Source organism: Hyla sarda, chromosome 5 (assembly GCF_029499605.1).
Source record: "Hyla sarda isolate aHylSar1 chromosome 5, aHylSar1.hap1, whole genome shotgun sequence".
NCBI lineage: Eukaryota > Metazoa > Chordata > Amphibia > Anura > Hylidae > Hyla > Hyla sarda.
In genome coordinates, this window is record NC_079193.1 from 187,389,906 (window position 1) to 187,412,475 (window position 22,570).

At 40.7% G+C, this 22,570-nt stretch overlaps 1 protein-coding gene across 1 annotated transcript in view; it reads right to left on the minus strand.

The window, feature by feature from the left end:
- Positions 1-22,570, minus strand: part of GABBR2 (gamma-aminobutyric acid type B receptor subunit 2) — a 659,326-nt gene that overhangs the window by 465,289 nt on the left and 171,467 nt on the right. Inside the window, exon 2 of the mRNA XM_056520917.1 lies at positions 8,396-8,533. Coding sequence (XP_056376892.1) covers positions 8,396-8,533 — 138 coding nt within the window. The remainder of the gene's footprint in view (positions 1-8,395; positions 8,534-22,570) is intronic.

The window sequence follows — 22,570 nt, forward strand, 5'->3', positions numbered from 1 at the left end:
AGCAACAAAAACAGATAATTTTCTAATAACTTATCTGAATAGGAACTATGTTCTTGTGATCTTTCCGTACTCTATGTCAAAAACAAACGACTGAGCTTGTAATCAGCTGTGCAAAGGTAAAAGTGTAAGTATAAAGGGAAATGTCCAGTCAAAAATAAAGTCAATCTCAATTAGTGATGGGTGAATCAATTCAGAACGAATTGTAGCCTTGGAGATGTATAATATAAATATTCTCCTGTTCCTAGCTAATGTCTGAAACCAGGTCTGGACCAGCATCTACTTCTTTGGCCTCTAGTGACCATTTAGTGATCACTAGAGCACTGCAGTGTGGGGAGCAGATGTGCCTTTTCTCTACAGGACAAGGGCTCCTGTTATTTTGACAGGAGACCCTATTCCTCCCCAGAAGGCAGTGACATGCTATACATAGCGGCTTACTGTCCTTACAAGGAGGTAGGTGGCCATGCTATTTATTGCAATTTAGCTATATATAGCAAAAAGTTTACATCTGGCCCAAGAAGTGTAGGGCTGAATCCGAGTCAATAAATTCAATAGCCCAATTTAAGAAACACCACCTAATTGAATCTTAGAAGGTTCGCCCAACTTTAGTCATAAGTCAAATAAGTACACATTCACTAAATTATTCTGTAAATAATAAACGTTTACAGTAAAATAAAGTAAAATGTTTTTGTCTGTACTAAGGCAACGAAACAAGGAAGGTGGGAAGCTTTTAGATGGAATTTTTTTTTACCAGGAAATGGACCACTGTTTAAAATGATGTTAAACCTTTATGATATTTTTTTTTAAATAAAAAATTGTGACTTTCCTATGAATTTTAAAGTCATTATTTTTATTGAATAATATGTTTTAGTTAATTCCCTATAGTCTCCATCTTAACATTGTGGCTCTATTAATGTATTACGTTAATACATTCTCAGGATGTGGTTGCTAGGTTCCGGAGGTCACGTGTTCAGCACCTCAGTGACGCTGCTTAACATGAGAGGAATTTTTTCTTCAGCGAGGGTTGCGCTGACGATTACGTGAGTCGGATCATGTGACCTGATGGACCAGGCGGCTTCCGATACTGCTATCCACCTGTGGCATGGACGCGGCGCACGAAGCGGAGCAATAAACGACCCGGAACCGCAATTAACATTCAGGTGAGTGTGTTTGCTATGAGTATTTAAAGAAGTAATGGCATAGGGTTTGACTTAGGAGCCAGAGGATGCGCTAGGTGCCCAAAACATATGTCGCTCGTCCTGTGAAAGCACCTGCTCTGTGTGTACCCCCATGCTTTGAACTACAATAAAGCACGGATGAAACAATTAATATTGTATGCTGAGGGACTACTGTATACTATTCTGTCACTTGTGCATAGGACAGTACTGTACATAGCTATAAATAATCTGAAATGCTAGTTTCCAGAAGGAAATATGGGATGGACTAGTTAAAGCAGTTGATAGCTGTGAAATGTCTGTACCCAATTAATTTCCATACTCTTCTATGCTGTACCCTGTGGTTCGCTGATCACTCCATAAAGAAGATTGGAATTCTGCACTATAGGTGAGTGCCGCTACCTTTCCTTCTTACTAAAAACTTCTATTGATGGACTGTATGGCTGAGAAACACAGCACAGGTGCACTTGTTGGGAATGTTGTGGATGGTTCTGAAAGAGTTTCAGCTGTTATAAGCGGTGTGTTGTTCACTTATCTCTGCTAAGCTGTTGTAAACTTAAATGTGTAAAAATCTGTTAGGGTCTTAGTAAATTATGGACTAACAGAAGTTTTTAGTAGATAGCTCTGGGGACTTTTAGTAGTCTAGGGCTTTAATGATTTACCAATTAGCGAAAATGTGTTGCCAACTATAGCCTTACTCCTACTCTGAATTGCCAATGATGTACATTAGCAATGATGTAGGATGAACTACATCCAGCCAAAGCTGTACAAGTCACACACACACGTGCACAATTGTTTATCTATCTATTTACAGAATCTATCTATCTATCAATTTCCTTGGTTGTGGTAACATATGTTCTCAATTGAATGTATTAATAGAATGTTTTACTCTGAATGGATGCAAGTACCTGTTCTGACTTAATGTCAAAAGGCATTTATACGTTTAGAAGTTAAGCCTGGATGGCTGAAAGCCCTATGGCATAGCTAAAGGCAAACTTCTTACTTGCAGAGTAAAACGTGATGTAATGTTTGAGTATACATTATGAAAGGCTTTTAAGCAGTGCATAAATTATACATTATATGCCACCATTCAGTAAATTGTAGGATACAATTTTATTCAAGAGGACAATCTTCTGTATTATGGATATAGACACCTGTGTACATTGACAAATTTCCAAGGTAGGATTTAAAAGATTTAAAAGGAACAATATCGGTTCTATTTTAGCCTGCTGGTAGATGGTTGCCAAGAAATGTCCACATCATGGGCCAAAAACTGATAGGTGGGATATTGACTGCTGAAGACTGTAGGTGAAATACTGACCGCTGAAGACTGTAGGTGGGATACAGACCACTGAAGACTGTAGGTGGGATACTAACCGCTGAAGACTGTAGGTGGGATACTGACCGCTGAAGACTGTGGTGGGATACTGACCGCTGAAGACTGTAGGTGAAATACTGACCGCTGAAGACTGTAGGTGGGATACTGACCGCTGAAGACTGTAGGTGGGATACTGACTGCTGAAGACTGTAGGTGGGATACTGACCGCTGAAGACTGTAGGTGGGATACTGATCGCTGAAGACTGTAGGTGGGATACTGACCGCTGAAGACTGTAGGTGGGATACTGACTGCTGAAGACTGTAGGTGGGATACTGACCACTGAAGACTGTAGGTGGGATACTGATCGCTGGAGAAACCATGGAAATCATATTGACTGTATATGAAAGATCCTTTTTCTTTTTAAAGACTAGGGCCCAGATTTATCAAACTGTCTGAGAGAAAAAATTTAGAGATTTTCCCACAGCAACCAATCACAGTTGTGATTGGTTGCTGTGAGAAAATCACTCCACTTTTTCTCTCTTTGATAAATCTGGGCCCTGGCAGATTTTTTGCATTCATATCTATTTAAATGGGTTATCCACCATAAAGTGATTTTAGTACGTACCTGGCAGACAGTAATGGACATGCTTAGGAAGGATCTGCACTTCTCTTGGGGCTAAATGGCTATGTTGTGAGATTACATTAACACTGTGGCTAGCTTTTTGTGAACTGCTATTTCCTGTTTGACTTTTCTTTTTTTGACTACAAATCTCACAATTCCATTTTCTTCCCTCCCACACATCAGCCACCCCACCCATTGAAACATAAATGAACTGCATCCATTCAAAAGACTTGTGGTTTTCATTCATGCATTAGTTGCAGATTGATCCCTCTCCCACCAAGTGATCCCTCCAACCATTGAAGCAGACAGGCTCCCTGTCATCAGCTGACTAGTGAGTCAGGTCTCGGCCACATTGCAAGCTGGGAAAAATGTGAGACAACAGTCATTTTGTATGCTGTTAAAAATAAATATTGGAGTGAAAATCACAGAAGAATTGTGAGAAAACCATCACACACGGTACAGACACTATATTATGAACTACACTAACTTTACAGCCCCTGTAGCATAGTCAAATAAAAAAAATTCTTGGAATACCCCTTTAACTGAAAGTCTAGTAAATATGTGCAATGGCTGATGTAGCACTTTTAGTTTTTTGACTGATGCTTACTCAATTTATGAGGCTAAACAGGACAAAATGTGCTGATGTGCAGGTTAATGCTTTGCCTTATATTATAACATTGGTTGTTGACCTCTGGATTTGCTAGCCAAGATGTTGGTGCCGGCAAAGCTTTTCATTTCTCTTGGATCTGGAAATAATTATTGTAAGCTTTTCCTAATTTCATATGAAGGACATGATTTTGTTTCATGACGATTTTAATAGAAGTATTTTGAAAGCGCAGGTAGAGGTCGTTCACCCTGAAATGCCCTAGCAGTTACGTAGATGCCACTGAGGGTTCTTTGTAGTATCAAGTCACTCAGTTTGACATTCTTGGTTGCTGTTCGTTTAAAGGGGTTATCCAGGAATAGAAAAACACAGCTAATTTCTTTCAAAAAACAACCCAACCTGCAGTCAGACGGGGAGCGGTCTTTGATACGAAGTAGCTCTGTTTTTCTATTCCTGGATAACCCCTTTAAGGATCTTATCCATGTAAAAATGACTGTTGCAATTGGCTAAGAAAGAATAATATTCTTAATATTGTCAGCATTACAAAAGATGGCGACGCTTGTGAATCATTATTTATTTTTAGTTGCAAAGTGTTAATTAAAAAGTATGAGCCAACCAAGGTTACATTATCACTTCCTTCCGCCTTACAATCTATGTGTGATAAGGACATGAGAACATAGTTTTACTTTCTCATTTCTTGGCCTTGGCTAGTCTGCTTATGGGCACAGATATGAGAAAGTTAGACTTCTTCTCATGTCCTGATTACATAAGAACTGCAATGCCATTCATAGTTCATGGACGAAAGTAGGGCTATCTTTGGGAAAAAAAATATAGTTTTTTTTCTCATGATACCAATTTCTTAGATCCAATCACCTGGGTCTCCAAACTGTGGACCTCCAGCTGTTGCAAAACTACGACTACTCGTTAAGGGTATGTTCACACTGTGGAATACCCACGGAAATTCCACACAGTGAACGTTAGCATCTGCGTGAATGGGTCTTCCGTGAGACCCGTTCTCACTGCGGAATTTCAGCACGGACAATTCCGCGCAAAGAAAGATGTTCATTCTTTGCGTGGAAGTCCCCGAGCACTGGATAGCCGTCAATGGTGACGGCATAGTGCTGCGCGGTCCTACCGCCACCGCCGGCTGTCAGGCTGAATCTCCGCTTGTTGAATGTCGCGAGCGGAGATTCAGCTACAGTTCCGCAGTGTGAACATACCCTAAATGCTGGACACGGTAAGGTAACCATTGTAAGTGACCGTGGCATTTCTTTTTTCTGGACAAACTAGCACTTTATACTTCATTATTTTGTATAGGATTTTTGCCAAAATCGGCAACGGAGGCTCCTCATGCAACTTCTGATAAAGGTGGAAAAAGGGCTTTATTTGTATCCAAGGGATCTTAATATTATATACCACAATATTTATAACAGTATAATTCTAAACAAATCTCAAATTAATTTGGCATATCTATACATGTTTCAATGCTTCACTTTATTTTTAGTAACTATTATTTTGACATGGTACACTGCTCCAAGCATCCTTTCACTTCCGCTCTGCTCAGCTAAAGTGAGAGCCATACAGAAATGTCGGTGTCCCATGGACTTGCATTGCATTGTCCAAATGATTGTTACCTTTTTAGGATTACAATTTCTCATGATGCACTACATTCATTACAGTATTGTGACATCCTAGGAAAGCTGTCAACAGGTTGCAAAAAATATAACAATTAATGGGTGGCCACACATAGACACATATCTATAGCATATACATCTCCTGACAGAGTATCATAATGTCATGTTTTTTTCAGTAAGTTATCTGTAAGATATATAGTACTTTTTTAAATTAGCAATTATTAATAAATTAAATTATACTGACAAACTTCATAAATGGTTGTTGTCATTGCTCAATATCCCTTATTGCGGACCAGTAATATTATCCAAAAATGTTTTCATCCTACATAAGACTTGGTCACTGGAAACAGAAGCTTTGATTCTCTGCCAACATATAAAATCATTGCCAATCTCTGCTGTTACACGGAAATTGAACACTTAAAGGGGTAGTCCGCCCCTAGACATCCGCCGTTGGGGACACCTGCTATCTCGGCTGCAGCACCCCAGACATCTGGTGCACGGAGCAAACTTCACTCTGTGCTGGATGACCAGTGATGCGGGGGGTGGGGGGGGAGACTCGTGATGTCATGGTCACACCCTGCTCATGACGTCACGGCCATGCCCCTTCAATGCAAGCCTATGCATTGCATAGAGGGGGTGTGGCCGTGATGTCACGAGCGGGGTGCGGTAATGACGTCACGAGCCTCCGGCGCTGCACCCGACGCTCTAAAAGAAGGCCGGGGACTGGGGACATCATACCCTTTGGATAGGGTATAATACGTCTAGGGGCGGAGTACCCCTTTAAAATGATCCAAAGTATAAACCAGAAGGAATGTTCAATCCCAAAAAATGTATATTGAAGCAAACCATACCACATACAAGGTAGTATAAAACAACCAACCATACCACATACCAAATACTGTAATGTAAATATAGCAGGGTCTCATTATTGGAGAAGGCATCTGTTGGGTTACATGAAGTATTGACAACAAACATAATACATCCACAATAACAGAACTGCTATAGGACAATCCGAAGTAATACACACATCTCGCCACAGCTCTGTAGCTTAGATTCATACACATTATAACACAAGTATGCTGCTCCACTCTGTTTGAACTCATTATAACAATAAACAACATATAATGTATGGTACACAACATATAATCTATGGTACTACTCCATAGACACAAAACTTAAATGCAGCTATATTCACTTTGTTTGAAATCCCCCAAATCCCAAATTTTGCTACACACCACTTCATAACATAATCATAACATAATCCTATGTTAATGGTAAACAATGAAGGGGACAGGTCACATTTTGGACAGTCAAGTCATCCTAATGTGCCCGGAGTTGAAATTTATAGATGGCCTATCCTAAGGTTAAAGGGGTACTCCCCTGGAAAACATTTTTTGTTAAATCAACTGGTGCCAGAAAGTTAAACAGATTTGTAAATTAAAATCTTAATCCTTCCATTACTTATCAGCTGCTGTATGTTCCACAGGAAGTTCTTTTCTTTTTGAATGTCCTTTATGCCTGACCACAGTGCTTTCTGCTGACACCTCCGTCCATGTCAGGGACTGTCTGGAGCATTAGAGGTTTGCTATGGGGATTTGCTCCTACACTGGACAGTTCCTAAAGTGGACAGATGTGTCAGCAGAGAGAACTGTGGTCAGACAGAGAGGAAATTAAAAAAGAAAATAACTTCCTGTGCAACATACAGCAGCTGATAAGTACTGGAAGGATTAAGATTTTTTAAATAGAAGTAATTTACAAATCTGTTTAACTTTCTGGCACCAGTTGATTAAAAAAAAAAAAAAAAAAAAAAAAAATATATATATATATATATATATATATATATATATATATATATATATGTGTTTTCCAGGAGAGTACCCTGTTAAACCTTAATGCTGATAGCCTTTCTTGTGGTTGTATTGAAATCTGGCTGGTGCTGTTCACATGCACATATGTATACTGAATATATTCAATTTACATGTACATTAAAATCACAGCTCTAGCCTGCAGCTAAAGTCCCCAACCAAGCTAATGGAATTCTGCTTACGTATGTAAACCCATAAATATTTCTCGAATTGCACTGTACTTCAGTCTATAGTATAACAATACATTCTAAAGTACCGTATTTATCGGCGTATAACACGCACTTTTTAGGCTAAAATTTTTAGCCTAAAGTCTATGTGCGTGTTATATGCCGATACACCCCCAGGAAAGGCAGGGGGAGAGAGGCCGTCACTGCCCGCTTCTCTCCCCCTGCCTTCCCTGGGGTCTAGAGCCCTGCTGCCGGCCCTTCTCTCCCCCTAGCTATCGGCGCCGCTGCCCGTTCTGTCCCCCTGACTATCGGTGCCGGCGCCCCACTGCCGGCGCCGATAGCCAGGGGGAGAGAAGCGGCGCCGACAGCCAGGGGGAGAGAAGGGGCAGCGGCACCCATTGCCGCTGCCCTGTTGCCTCCCCCCATCCCCGGTGGCATAATTACCTGGGTCGGGTCCGCGCTGCTGCAGGCCTCCGGCGTGCGTCCCCTGCGTCGTTGCTATGCACAGCGCACTGACATCATGCGCCGTGCAGCGCATAGCAACGACGCAGGGGACGCACGCCGGAGGCCTGCAGCAGCGTGGACCCGACCCAGGTAATTATGCCACCGGGGATGGGGGGAGGCAACGGGGCAGCAGCGCCGGCAATGGGTGCCGCTGCCCCTTCTCTCCCCCTGGCGCCGATAGCCAGGGGGAGAGAAGGGCCGGCAGCAGGGCTCTAGACCCCAGGAAAGGCAGGGGGAGAGAAGCGGGCAGCGACGGCCTCTCTCCCCCTGCCTTTCCTGGGGGTATATCGGGGTATACACGCGCACACACGCACCCTCATTTTACCATGGATATTTGGGTAAAAAAAATTTTTTACCCAAATATCCTTGGTAAATTGAGGGTGCGTGTTATAGGCCGGTGCGTGGTATACCCCGATAAATACGGTACATTATTCCAAACTTCATTTATAATTTGAAGTTTGTTTGAGTAGCAGCATTCAAAATGAATAAGTAAATGGACATCTCTTACCTGCACCAAGTTCCATCCTTTCAGAGACTCCGCAATAATAGATGTTACTGAAGGACATACTCCCCCGAAAACCATCAAGTGATTAGGTCCATACTTGATTGCATCATAAAATGACTTTAATCCTCTTGCATTGTCACACTAAAAAATATAAAAATATATTGGAGTTACTCAAAGTGTATATTAGTAATAACTGGAGACGAGCAAATCGAAGCTGAGGAACCCGAATTTGTTACGAATTTCATTAAATATTCGAGAAAAGATTGTGGATCGGGGGGCTCACACTATATACAATGTGAGATATATATATCGAGGTAACTGTGTTACACGTAACCCACATGCCAACAGAGAAAAAAATAGTAAAATTGGATACAGACCTGATGATATATATATATATATATATATATATATATATATATGTATATGTATGTATATATATATATATATATATATATATATATATATACATAATTGTAAAAATGAAATCAATATTAAATATGGAAAAAAAATTATATAAAAATGGATGAAATATAAATGAAATATATATAATAATTATAGAATAATAATATATAACAGTCTAGTTGTATGTTAGATTAATTAATTAATTAATTAATGATATTCATTAAAAATGAAAAAATAGATATAATATAATATATAAATGGCATATGTAGTTCAAGCAGGGCCCTTGCTATGGACTAGTACGGTAGATAACAGTAGATAGATATTGTTATATTGATATTGATTTGTTCATATTACAGCCACCTAGATGCGCATTGATAGTTCTTGAGTGGTTATTATTCACTGCAATAGTTATTGTTGGATACAATGTTGCAAATGTTGCAATTTGACAATGTTACTAACTTACTATTCTGTGGAACATTGTCAAATCGCAACATTTGCAGCATTGTATCCAACAATAACTATTGAAGTGAATAATAACCACTCAAGAACTATCAAAGCGCATCTAGGTGGCTGAAATATGAACCAATCGATCCATTTTTTATCTATTTTATCTATCAACTATTATCTACCGTAATAGTCCATAGCAAGGGCCCTGTTGGACTACATATACCATTATATATTATATTATATCTATTTTTTCATATTCAATAAATGTCATTAATTAATTAATGAAACATACAACTAGTCTGTTATATATTATTATTCTATAATTATTATATATATTTCATTTATATTTCATCCATTTTTTATATAAATTTTTTCCATATACATATACATATCTTGAGGTCTTTATCCCATTTTACCATTTATTTAATTAAATATTCGATTTGCAGCCACGATTCTATTGTGCAAATCGCTTCATTAAACTCTATTTACTGCAGTCCAGGCTCCAGGGCATCTAAAATGGCGGATCCACATGTCAGTACATGAGGCAAGGAACGCTGGGAAGGGCTGAAGGCAAGGTGGGAAGGAAGGTAGGCGGGATGACCCTGAATCACATGCAGGATGCAGCCTATCAGCAGCCAGTCACCTCTGTGATGTCACAACCCTACATAATCTGCAGCCATATTGTGGCTCGTCACTTCATTCATTACACTGCATAGAGATGGGACGGACATTGCTGTGTGTTACACAGAAAAGCTTTGTTGCAGCAGCATTTCACCTCTTAGTTACCTCAGCCTTCTGTTGGACACAGAACACAGCGTATTTGCAAAGAAATTAATTCTTACTGCAGTGATTAACCCCTCAGTCACTGTGAACAGCATTGTATTGCAGAGAGGGGTAGAGAGCTGTGTGTTGCCTCAGCTGCAGAAAGGTTTTCAGAGGAGGGAGAAATAATTTTTTAGGGCAAATCTGTGTCTTTGTGCCACAACAATTGGCCTGCTGGTTATACTAGTCTGTAGACGGTATAATCCATATCCAGCAGTCCATTCCTAATAGTATTTGAGTCTTTTTGCAATTTTGGGTTTAGTACACAGTGACTGTGTGCTCCAGCATTGTTGTATACTGCTGGTGCTGTGGGTACATTTTTTTTCTTTTGCATACTGTAGCACATTTTTCTGCCCTCATCAGTGCATACCACATACCTACATCTCAGTAGTGTACTATTTTGTACCTGTTGATCTGTCAAGTGCCCACATACTGTGAAAGGACAGCCAAAAGTAATCACTGGCTGTTTTACTCAAATCATTTTTGAAGCGTACAGTAGCGCATTTTTCTGCCTTCATATGTGAATACCACATACCTACATCTAAGTAGTGTATTATTTTGTACATGTTAATCTGTCAAGGGCCTAGATACTGTGAAAGTCCAGTCAAAAGTAATCACTGGCTGGTGTTTTACTAAAATACTTTTTTTTTTAGCATACTGTACCACATTTTTCTGCCCTCATAAGGGCATACCACATACCTACATCTAAGTAGTGTACTATTTTGTACCTGTTAATCTGTCAAGGGCCTATATACTGTGAAAGTCCAGGCAAAAGTGCTCACCGGCTGGTGTTGTACTCAGATACTTTTTTAAGTGTACTGTAGTGCATTTTTCTGCCCTCATAAGTGCATACCTCATACCTACATCTAAGTAGTGTACTATTTTGTACCTGTTAATCTGTCAAGGGCCTAGATACTGTGAAAGGACAGACAAAAGTACACACCTGCTGTTTAAAGCATAGTGAAGCATATTGTACTCCCCTCAAATACGCACTAAGTATGTCAGGCAGAGAAGTGCCAGGTCGTGCACAGAGGAGTGGCAGAGACCTAAATTCATCAGGCAGAGGTCGCAGCAGACTAGGGGTGAGTGGCAGCAGAGGTTGCAGCGAGAGGCCTGAGCTCCCAGTATCAGCTATCGGTCGTGTCTCGACCAGCAACCCATCTGTCACCATTGATTGGTTAACATGGTCATCCACTTCATCTTAAGTGACATTTGATACCCCCAGTCAACAGTCGGTGGGTTCCTCAGACACAACCCTCAGTTGGCATGGCCCAGGAGCAGTCCCTGTCCTCCCATTGCCTCTGTTCTATGCTGTTCCCTCCCCTGAAGAAGTATCTTATGCTGTGGGTTCAGCTCTACTATTCAGTGAGGACGATCTAATAGAGGATAGTCAGTAGCTACTGCCCAGCCAAAAAGTGGAGGAGACATCTGCCACTTGCCCCGCCATGCGAGCAAGTAGTGATGAGGAGAATGACATGGGAGGCGGTGTTGCCAGGGTTCAGGTTCCTGAAGCAGACACTGTTGAGGAACCTGAGGAGGACATCAGTGATGTGCAGACACTTGTTGATGATGATGAAGCCGAATGCAATTGGGAGCCGGGTACAGAAGGGGCTTCATCATCATCAGGAAAAGATAGTTGCCTTTGAGGCAGCAGCTGAGCAAGCAAGGTGGTAGCATGGTTGGCAGTCAGCATGGTGGCAGAAGTGGAAATTCTGCCACCATGCTTCAGCCAAATCCAGGCTGTCCTATTCAGACACTATGTGGTCTCCCCATGCTGCCACAAACTCCAGGCAGTCATTCAGCCACTATATGGTCTCCTCATACTGATGCCACCTCCAGGCTGTCTCCTTCAGCCACTATTTGGTCTCTTCTCATGCTTCAGCCAACTCTAGGCTGTGCCATTAAGCCACTATATGGTCTTTTCATGCTTTAGCCACCTCCAGGCTGTGCAATTCAGCCACTATATGGTCTCCTCACGCTTTAGTCACCTCCAGGCTGTGCCATTAAGCCACTATATGGTCTCCTCATGCTTCAGCCACCTCTAGTCTGTGCCATTCGGCCACTATAGGGTCTCCTCATGATTCAGCCACCTCCAGGCTGTGTCATTCAGCCCATATATGTTTTACTGATGCTCCTGGGCCTGGCCCTAAAAAATTTTATTGTAGCACTAGCTACCATACATCTTCAATTTAAATTTCAAAATTCTTCTTTAAATCTTTGGGATTTTGAAGCCCCAGTGTCTACTCCTGCTGCTGCCATGTTTACAATGCTTACTGTATGGGATCATAAACATTATATTTTAACATTTTGGACATTTTTTCATGTGGCAAAATATCAAATATATGTATTTATTTATTTTGTTACATCCTTTTTTTAAATGGTAAAATGGGGGGGGGGGGGGGCAATATACATTTTTATTTGGGAAGGGCTTATTTATATTTATAAAAATGTATATTTTATTACTCACTTTTTTAAGTCCCTGTAGGGTACTATTAATAACAATCACTGCTATTGCTAATACTGTTCAGTGCTATGCAATGGCATGCGCTAGAATGGGGAGCATGCTGTGTTACTGCAATAAGTGAGAATGAGACCATATGACTGTTCCCCGGGTGAGTTCCTATGCTCACTTTAAAATTGTGAGGTTTAATGTGCAATTTATTGAATACTGAAGAAAATGGGAGAAAATCATCATCATTCCTGGCCTGTGTGACCACACACCACTAGAGCAGTGGTATGAGAGAAAAATGTCTATGTAGCAGCAGAGACATCAGCAAGAAGAAAGTCAGCAGTGATAAGTAGTGTGATTGAAGCTGTGAGTGAGAAGTGAGAATCGTCAAGCATTAAAGGGGTACTCCAGTGAAAAAACTTTTTTTTTTTTTAAAGTCAAATGGATTTGTAAATTACTTCTATTTAAAAATCACAACCCTTCAAGTGCTTATCAGCTGCTGTATGTTCCAGAGGAAGTTATTTTCTTTTTAAATTTATTTTCTGTCTGACCACAGTGTTCTATGCTGACACCTCTGTCTGTCTCAGGAACTGTCAGTAGCAGGATAGGTTTTCTATGGGCATTCGCTCCTGCTCTTGACAGTTCCTGAGACAGACAGAGGTGTCTGAGAGAGCACTGTGGTCAGACAAAAAATACAGTATACAGCAGCTGATAAGTACTGGAAGGTTTATTTTTAAATAGAAGTAATTTACAAATCTGTATATTTTTCTGGCACCAGTTGATTTAAAAAATTTAATAAAATCACCGGAGTACTCCTTTAAGAACTTGTATATATTTTTCCTGTAACCAACAACATTGCAGTGTCTTATTTGAGTAAAGTGATCTAAGTTTTCAGTTACGGGCTAGGTCTGTCAATTTAACTGCTGCATCATCTCCTCAGCAGGAAGGTCACCATCAGAACACCACCAACACAACCAATAATCCATAAAGGTCATCATCCTATACTCAGAAGGGTTAACTGTATAAAGAAAAGTTCCCCATTAGCTTAAAGGGGAGCTTTATTTATACAGAAAATCATGGGCTAGTTCATAGATGTCAGTCATTTTGTACGGGGGTAGTGGTGGAGGGCTTGGGGCATGGGATGCAGAACCAACTTATGGTAAAAAAAATGTATGTGTTAGTTTGTGTTGGCTGTGTATTTTTCAATCATACAGTCTAGTATTAGGTTTGAGCACAACTGCTTGTTAATATTTCATTAAATAGGGGCACTGTATAGTGTATACAGATTATTGATACGTTATGGTTATGGTTTTGGGGGTATACTTTGTAAGTATTGTATATAATTTCATTTGTATGGAGAAATGATTGTGGGAATGGACCGGTGTTTTAATTTTATACTATGGTGTTAGTGGTTATGTTAATTTATTTTAGATATGATCTATATTATGATTTATAATTTTTTTTATGTTCGAATGGTAGGTCTATTGGTAGAAGAATGTAAAGCGGCACCCACTGGGTTGGTAGCAAAACTTTATTTCTTAGTGCAGTATTATGTTATAAACAGGGAAGCAAAGATGCTGGCGCCCCAGCTAGGTAACAGCCGTTTCATACACAGAGTGTACTTCCTCAGGCCACTGCATAGTTACTGAACGCTGTGGTGCTGTGTGTAAGACACCTAGGCAGACTCGGGAAATGGGAATGCATGCATCCAACTCTGTTGTGCAGAATGCGGTCTCTTTGAAAGTTGATTTACATATGGTATGTTTATTTTTGTAACTGTTTATTGTTATGCATACAATTTTAATAAAAGAATTACAGGCTTTGGGTGGTACTGCAGCCCAGCCTCATTACACTGAATGGCATTATAGTGCAATACTACATAGTCCATGAGGTGTGCAGTTGGTGGAAGAAAGTAGTCATGTTTCTCGAAAGATTAGAAACCCCACCCCTTTCTTTCTAATATAAGCTCACAGCTTACTACCAACTTAGCAGCAGTTGTTAAAAAATTGCTGAGTACAAATATCCATTATTGTCATGTGCAGAGAACACTTTAAAACAAATTAGTGCAAAGGAATAAATTAGTATTAACACTTTCCCTGATGGTCATACTACATTTCTCACATTAAGTCATTAGTATTAACATCAGTAAAGTAAATTGATGACAGCTGAAGTAGACAATTACGCTTATTTTGTAGATACAGAACTGCCTAGTGAATTCAAAGCCAATACAAGAGTATACACATAGAGGAAATGAGCAAATCCCAGCCAACAGAGGATTCATTACACATTTCTGCTCTACATTAGGTGCTCTAAATTTTAATTTTAGTCTTGTACCAGAAGGTTGTTTGAACAATAAGTAAAATGAGTTTTCATTCTCATTCTAAACATTTGTCACCAATTACATTTAAAGTGCACCTGTCAGATTTCACAAAAAATTAAAAATAATAAGTTACTCAGGACCTAATTTTGATCATGTACATCTAATATTTACACCTCTATCACCTATATTTTAATAAAAAAACCTTTTTTTAGCTCACCGTGTTAGAAATCCTTAGGGGATGGGGGTGTGTCCCTCCCTCGTGGTGATGGGAGGTGATTGGTACGTCTGCTTATGCACCCTGTCCATAAGTCCTCTCTTGTCCATGACTCATGGACAACCCTAATGCTGCTGCAGGATTGTTTAGTGTCCCAGTAGGCATGGGGACCCCTAGTGGTGGGATTTTCAGGAGCTGTTTTGTTTATTAAATATTCAAAATGTTTTAAACATCCATAAGGTCTTTCATTTTCATCAGTAACAACATATAAAAAGTTTTTGTATCTGACAGTGCCCATTTACAATGTACCTTGTGAATAGGTGACCAATGCACTTCTAATGATTAAATACTGTATGTTCAAGGGTTAGTAAGAGATTTTTATTATGGTATATGGCTATACAACTGATTTTAATTTAGTTATTCAACTGTTGCATGAAATCTAATCTCCAAACACGTGTTGAGTAGCAACTGACCAAAAAAATTCCATGCCTTCTAGATTTATTGAATACAATTCTGTAATACAGCCACCATGGCTGCTGTGGGTCAATATTTCCATGTGCTCGGCATTGCTTGTAGCGGAACATTTGGAGCCCACACAGCACCATGAGTGGCATAGAGCAGCACACACACAGTGCCTACAGCTTAGTGAATTTTAGCTTTTCCATGTGCACTGACAATAAAGTTCATTTAGTTGTATCCCTGTTGAATTTAGGGCAGTGCAAGACTCAGGGCATGAAGTTTGTCTTTTTATTTTTCTAAGAAGCATACTGATACTTATCTATTCTACAGAGTAACACAGTGAATAAAGCAGTAAGAGAAAAAGCTACATAAAACCTCCAATATGAAAATGCTTATTCATTTGGAAGAACACTCTGCTACTGAAGACATTACCTGCTGGCCATCTATGTATGTCAATGACATTGACAAAAGTTTATGTTTCCTGTTTTCCTATTTATTATTTACCAAGCACTTTGTTTGTTCTTGATCACAGCTTTACGGTATTTATATGAATAAGACATTTATGCTGGCGGATTCTGGTTGCCCTGCATTGTGAGTGAAAGATTCTGCTCATTTCATGTCAAGACAATTAATACCCCTAGGACACAGACAAAGATGAAGACCGACAGCTCTAAATTCCCTTTATTCCATCTAGGTTACCTGCTGACTTTTATTTTGCCATGCATATAACTAGATTAGACATTGAGAAAAAATATTGTGGGCAAAGTATATAGCCCTTAATTGGAATATCAATTAGTATTACATGGTTGAACAATGTCAGATATATTGGAATCCAGTAGATCAAGCAATTATGGAAAATCTTAATCATGTATTCACACTGATAATATGTGGCATGTAAATCAGGTGACAAGAACGGTAAAATGATATAGGTTCAGCCATTCTCGTCTATCACTTTAATATTTTAGAATAAACTTGTACAGATAAAGCAGGACTAAGGTTTCATTGTTTTGCCATTGTGCTAGAACATCTGACTTCTCGTTTGCCAAATGCTAAAGCACACATATATGTCATAAATGGTTAAACCAAATATTGGTGTTACCCTTTTTTTTTTAGCTGCCTAACTAGTGACAGTGACCATGCTGGAGTTGCACATTTTGGTCATTAACCCCTTAAGGACTAAACCCTTTTTCACCTTAAGGACGCAGCCCTTTTTTGCAATTCTGACCACTATTACTTTATGCGTTTATAACTTTGGGATGCTTTTACTGATCATTCTGATTCCGAGATTGTTTTTTCGTAGCATATTCTACTTTAACACAGTGGTAAATTTTCGTCATTACTTGCATCCTTTCTTGGTGAAAAATCCCCAAATTTTATGAAAATTTTGAAAATGTTGCATTTTTCTAATTTTGAAACTCTCTGCTTGTGAGGAAAATGGATATTCCAAATAAATGATATATTAATTCACAAGCACAATATGTCTAATTTATGTTTTCATCATAAAGTTGACATGTTTTTACTTTTGGAAGACATCAGAGGACTTCAAACTTCAGCAGCAATTTTCCAATTTTTCACAACATTTTCAAAATCTGAATTATTCAGGGACCAGTTCAGTTTTTAAGTGGATTTCAGGGGTCTTCATATTAGAAATACCGCATAAATGACCCCATTATAAAAACTGCCCCCCCCCCCAAAGTATCCAAAATGACATTCAGTAAGTGTGTTAACCCTTTAGGTGTTTCACAGGAATAGCAGCAAAATGAAGGAGAAAATTCAAACTCTTAATTTTTTACACTCGCATGTTCTTGTAAACCCAGTTTTTTTTAAATTTTACAAAAGGTAAAAGGAGTCAAGTGTTCGGCGGGCACAGTAGAGGGCTCAGATGGGAAGGAGCGACAGTGGGATTTTGGAGAGTAAGTTTTTCTGAAATGGTTTTTGGGGGGCATGTCACATTTAGGAAGCCCATATTGTGCCAGAACAGCAAAAAAAAACTCCAACATGGCATACTATTTTGGAAACTACACCCCTCAAGGAATGTAACAAGGGGTCCAGTGAGCCTTGACACCCCACAGGTGTTTGAAGACTTTTCGTTAAAGCCGGATGTGTAAATGACATTTTTATTTTTTTCACTAAAATGCTGGTTTCCCCCCAAATTTTACATTTTTTGCAAGAGGTTATAGGAGAAAATGCCACCCAAAATTTGTCACCCCATCTCTCTCTTCTGAGTATGGAAATACCTCATGTGTGGATGTCAAGTGCTCTGCTGGCGCACTACAATGCTCAGAAGAGAAGGAGTCACATTTGGCTTTTGGAAAGCAAATTTTGCTGAAATGGTTTTTGGGGGCATGTTGCATTTAGGAAGCCCCTATGGTGCCAGAACAGCAAAAAAAAATAAAAAAAAATTAAAAAAAACATGGCATACTATTTTGGAAACTAAACCCCTCAAGGAACGTAACAAGGGGTACAATGAGCCTTAACACCCCACAGGTGTTTGACAAATTTCCGCTAAAGTTGGACAGGAAAATGAAAATTTTTATTTTTTTCACTAAAATGCTGATGTTACCCCACATTTTTCAATTTCACAAGGGGTAAATGGAGAAAAAGCCTCCCAAAATGTGTAACCCCATTTCTTCTGAGTAAGAACATACGCCATATGTGGATGTAAAGTGCTCTGCGGGCAAACTACAATGCTCAGAACAGAAGGAGCACCATTGAGCGTTTGGTGAGAGAATTTGGTTGGAATAGAAGTCGGGGGCCATGTGCGTTTACAAAGCCCCCCGTGGTGCCAGAACAGTGGAACCCCCCACATGTGAACTACCCCCCTCACAGAATTTTATAAGGGGTGCAGTGAACATTTACACCCCACTGGCGTTTGACAGATCTTTGGAACAGTGGGCTGTGCAAATGAAAAATAAAAATTTTTATTTTCACAGACCACTGTTTCAAAAATCTGTCAGACACCTGTGGGGTGTAAATGCTCACTGTACCCCTAATTACATTATGTGAGGGGTGTAGTTTACAAAATAGGGTCACATGTGGGGGGGTCCACTGTTCTGGCACTATGGGGACTTTGTAAACACACATGGCCTTCAATTTCGGACACATTCTCTCTCCAAAATCCCAATGGCATTCCTTCTCTTCTGAGCATTGTAGTTCGCCCGCAGAACACTTTACATCCACATATGGGGTATGCTCTTACTCAGAAGAAATGGGGCTACAAATTTTGGGGGGCTTTTTTCCTATTCTCCCTTGGAAAAATGAAAAATGTAGGGTAACGCAAGCATTTTAGTGAAAACATTTTTTTTCTTCATTTTCACATCCAACTTTAACAAAAATTTGTCAAACACCTGTGGGGTATTAAGGCTCACTATACCCCTTGTTACATTCCGTGAGGTGTGCAGTTTCCAAAATGGGGTCACATCTGGGTATTAATTGTTTTGCGTTTATGTCAGAACCGCTGTAAAATCAGCCACCCCTGTGTAAATCACCAATTTAGACCTCAAATGTACATAGTGCACACTCACTCCTGAGCCTTGTTGTGCGTCCGCAGAACATTTTACACCCACATATGGGGTATTTCTGTATTCAGGAGAAATTGGGTTACCAATTTTGGGGGTCTTTTTTTTTTTCCTTTTACCGCTTCTGAAAATTAAAAGTATGGGGCAACACCAGCATGTTAGTGTAAATATAATTTTTTTTTTACACTAACATGCTGGTGTAGACCCCAACTTTACCTTTTCATAAGGGGTAAAAGGAGAAAAAGCCCCCCAAAATTTGTAACACAATTTCTCCCGAGTACAGAGATACCCAATATGTTGCACTAAACTGTTTCCTTGAAATACGATAGGGCTCCGAAGTGAGAGAGCGCCATGCGCATTTGAGGCCAAGATTGGGGATTTGAATCAGCCACAAAAATACCCCACGGCAGTGTTTCCCAAACAGAGTGTCTCCAGCTATTGCATAACTCCCAGCATGCCTGGACAGTCAGTGGCTGTCCGGCAATACTGGGAGTTGTTGTTTTTCAACAGCTGGAGGCTCTGTTTTGGAAACAGTGCTGTACAAGACGTTTTTATATTTTATTTAGGGGCGGGGGGGACGACTGTGTAGGGGTATGTGTATATGTAGTGCTTTACTTTTTATTTTGTGTAGGTGTAGTGTAGTGCTTTCAGGGTACATTCACACGGTTGGGTTTACAGTGAGTTTGAGCTGGGAGTTTGAGCCGCGGCGGAAAATTTGCCGCATCTGTAACTTGCAGCAGAAAACTTGCTGTAAACCCACCCGTGTGAATGTATCCTGTACATTCACATGGGGGGGGGGGGACCTCCAGCTGTTGCAAAACTGCAACTCCCAGCATGCACTGACAGACCATACATGCTGGGAGTTGTAGTTATGCAACAGCTGGAGGCACATTGGTTGCGAAACATTGAGCGTTTGTTACTTAACTCAGTGTTTTGCAACCAGTGTGCCTCCAGCTGTTGCAAAACGACAACTCCCAGCATGAACAGTCTCTCAGTGCATGCTGGGAGTTGTATTTTTGCAACAGCTGGAGGCACACTGGCAGTGAAACACTGAGTTAGGAAACAAACTCGGTTTCACAAACAATGTGTCTCCAGCTGTTGCAAAACTGCAATAATCAGCATGCGTTGACAGTCTAAGGGCATGCTGAGAGTTGTAGTTTTGCAACAGCTGGAGGCACACTGCTAAAACTCCCAGCATGCCCTTTGGTAGGAGACCCCCGCCGGTGCCGATCTCCGATCTGATCGCCATCCCGATCACCGCTCAGTAGGTCCGTGACTGATCAGTCGTTCCGACCGATCAATCACGTAATCGTGAGGCGGCACCCGTGCCACCTCACTCCTGCTGGGTATGGGTGAATGGGACTGTCTCGGACAGCCCCATTCACCCTTTTTTTCCGGGTCACCAGGTCACCAGAGACCCGATTTGGCCCGGAATAGCGCAAATCGCCGGTCTGAATTGACTGAGGATTTGCCGCGATCGCCGACATGGGGGGGTTCCGGGACCCCCCTGGGCGATATGCCGGGATGGCTGCTGATAGATATCAGCAGTCATCCAGTTCCGATCACCGTGTCCGGAGACGCGGTGATGCAGGAAAGCTGCGCCGCAAATGTACGACCCTGTTTGCTAAGAACTTCTTAGCAGCGCCGTACATTTACGGCGCTCGTCCTTAAGGGGTTAAAGGGGCACTTTAGTGAAAAACAATTTTCTTTTTAAATCAACTGGTGCCAGAAAGTTAAACAGATTTGTATATTACTTCTATTTAAAAATCTTAATCCTTCCAGTACTTATCAGCTGCTGTATGCTCCAGAGGAAGTTCTTTTCATTTTAACTTTCTTTTCTGTCTAACCACAGTGCTCTCTGCTGACAGCTCTCTCTGTCTCAGGATTTGTCAAGAGCAGGATCGGTTTGCTATGGGGATTTGCTCCTGCTCTTGACAGTTCCTGAGACAGACAGAGGTGTCAGCAGAGAGTACTGTGGTCAAACAGAAAATAAATTTAAAAAGAAAAGAACTTCCTGTGGAGCATACAGCAGCTAAAAAGTTTTGGAAGGGTTAAGAATTTTAAATAGAAGTAATTTACAAATCTGTTTAACGTTCTGGCATCAGTTTATTTTAAAAAAAATTCTCTTTCACTGGTGTACCTCTTTAATTTCTCCTCTTCTTGAAGTCTACACTGTTTAATGCCTTTGACATAACCAGAAACAGGGACAGCCTCTTCCTAATGCAGTCTTGCTTTATAATAGCCATGATAGAAGTGTTTTATTTTGCATACACTATATGTGAGTAGAATTTAAGCTGATCTCTTAGAACTACTAAGTATTACTAAGTATTCAGCAGTACAGGGCCGACATTTATCATTCCTGGACGTCCTACGGCAGCACAGTATGGGGTTAAGTTCGTCCTCCTGAACTTACCAGAAGAGATATTACAGCATAATTAAACCAATTAAAGTACTTTACCTATCAATTAGAGCCCCTCCTCCAGTGCATAAAGGCCCCCCAAACACACACATACAACAGAGTTTTTTTTATCTTCTGCTTACAGAAGGGGTATTATGTAGTGCACAGGGTTTTCTTTTCATCTGTGTTTTCTTTTTTATCATTTTAGGTTCAAGAATTAGGGTGCTGTGAAGCCCCTATGGCGTCTTTTAGTTACTGTGAAGTACTATCTTTGAGGGGGGCGTCTGTGAAGAGCCCTTACCTTATCCATTGTATCCGGCGTTCCAGGCAGCGGTGCGATGCACGCAGCCATCTTCTCGGAAGACACGTGGGGACGCGCGGTATGGCGTCCAGGAAGTAGGTCTTTAGCGCATGTGCGCGGCCATCTTGGTGCTCCCGGGTGTAGGTTGGAGACGCTTCTCGCTGGTACCCGTCGGCCGGAAGTGACGCAGCCGGAGGACCACGATTGCCCGGGTAACGGCGGCGGCATCTCTACTCTTAAGGGGCCAGTAGCTAAGTCTCCGCTGCCTATGCACTGTTCTAGGGCAGCGGGACTCACTGGATGCGAACATAAGTCTGGATATCAAGTTTACTGTGAAGAAGCTTTTGCGCTATATATGGAACTGTGAAGTTTTCATTTTGCCTCATGCATGTCCCTTATGTGTCTTATTAAGGTTACTGTGAAGTAGCCTGATTATGTGCAGAATTACTGTAGAATTTCAGCCAGGCTTGGCTTTGCTACTATAGGCATCTATTTATCCATATGCATATTTATTCTTTCTGATATTTGTTTCTGCAATTTACCACTTTGTATTACTGCAGATGTCTGATGCTACGTCTAAAGGCAAGCGATCCAGGAAGTCTAAGCATAGGCAATGCAGCTCCTGCTCTCTTCCCTTGCCGGATGACCTACACGGAAATCTGTATGATGTGTGCTCCCAGCAATCTGATCTCGCTGATCGAGATCGGAATTTCGGAAATGAGGCAAGTGCCTTCTTTTTGTGGTTTAAAAAACGTATTACATCTTTAATCCCCGATGAAGCTTCCCCTTCTAAGAAGCGGAAGGTTCATCAGAGGGCAATATCTCCATCGGATTCTGACAATAAAAGC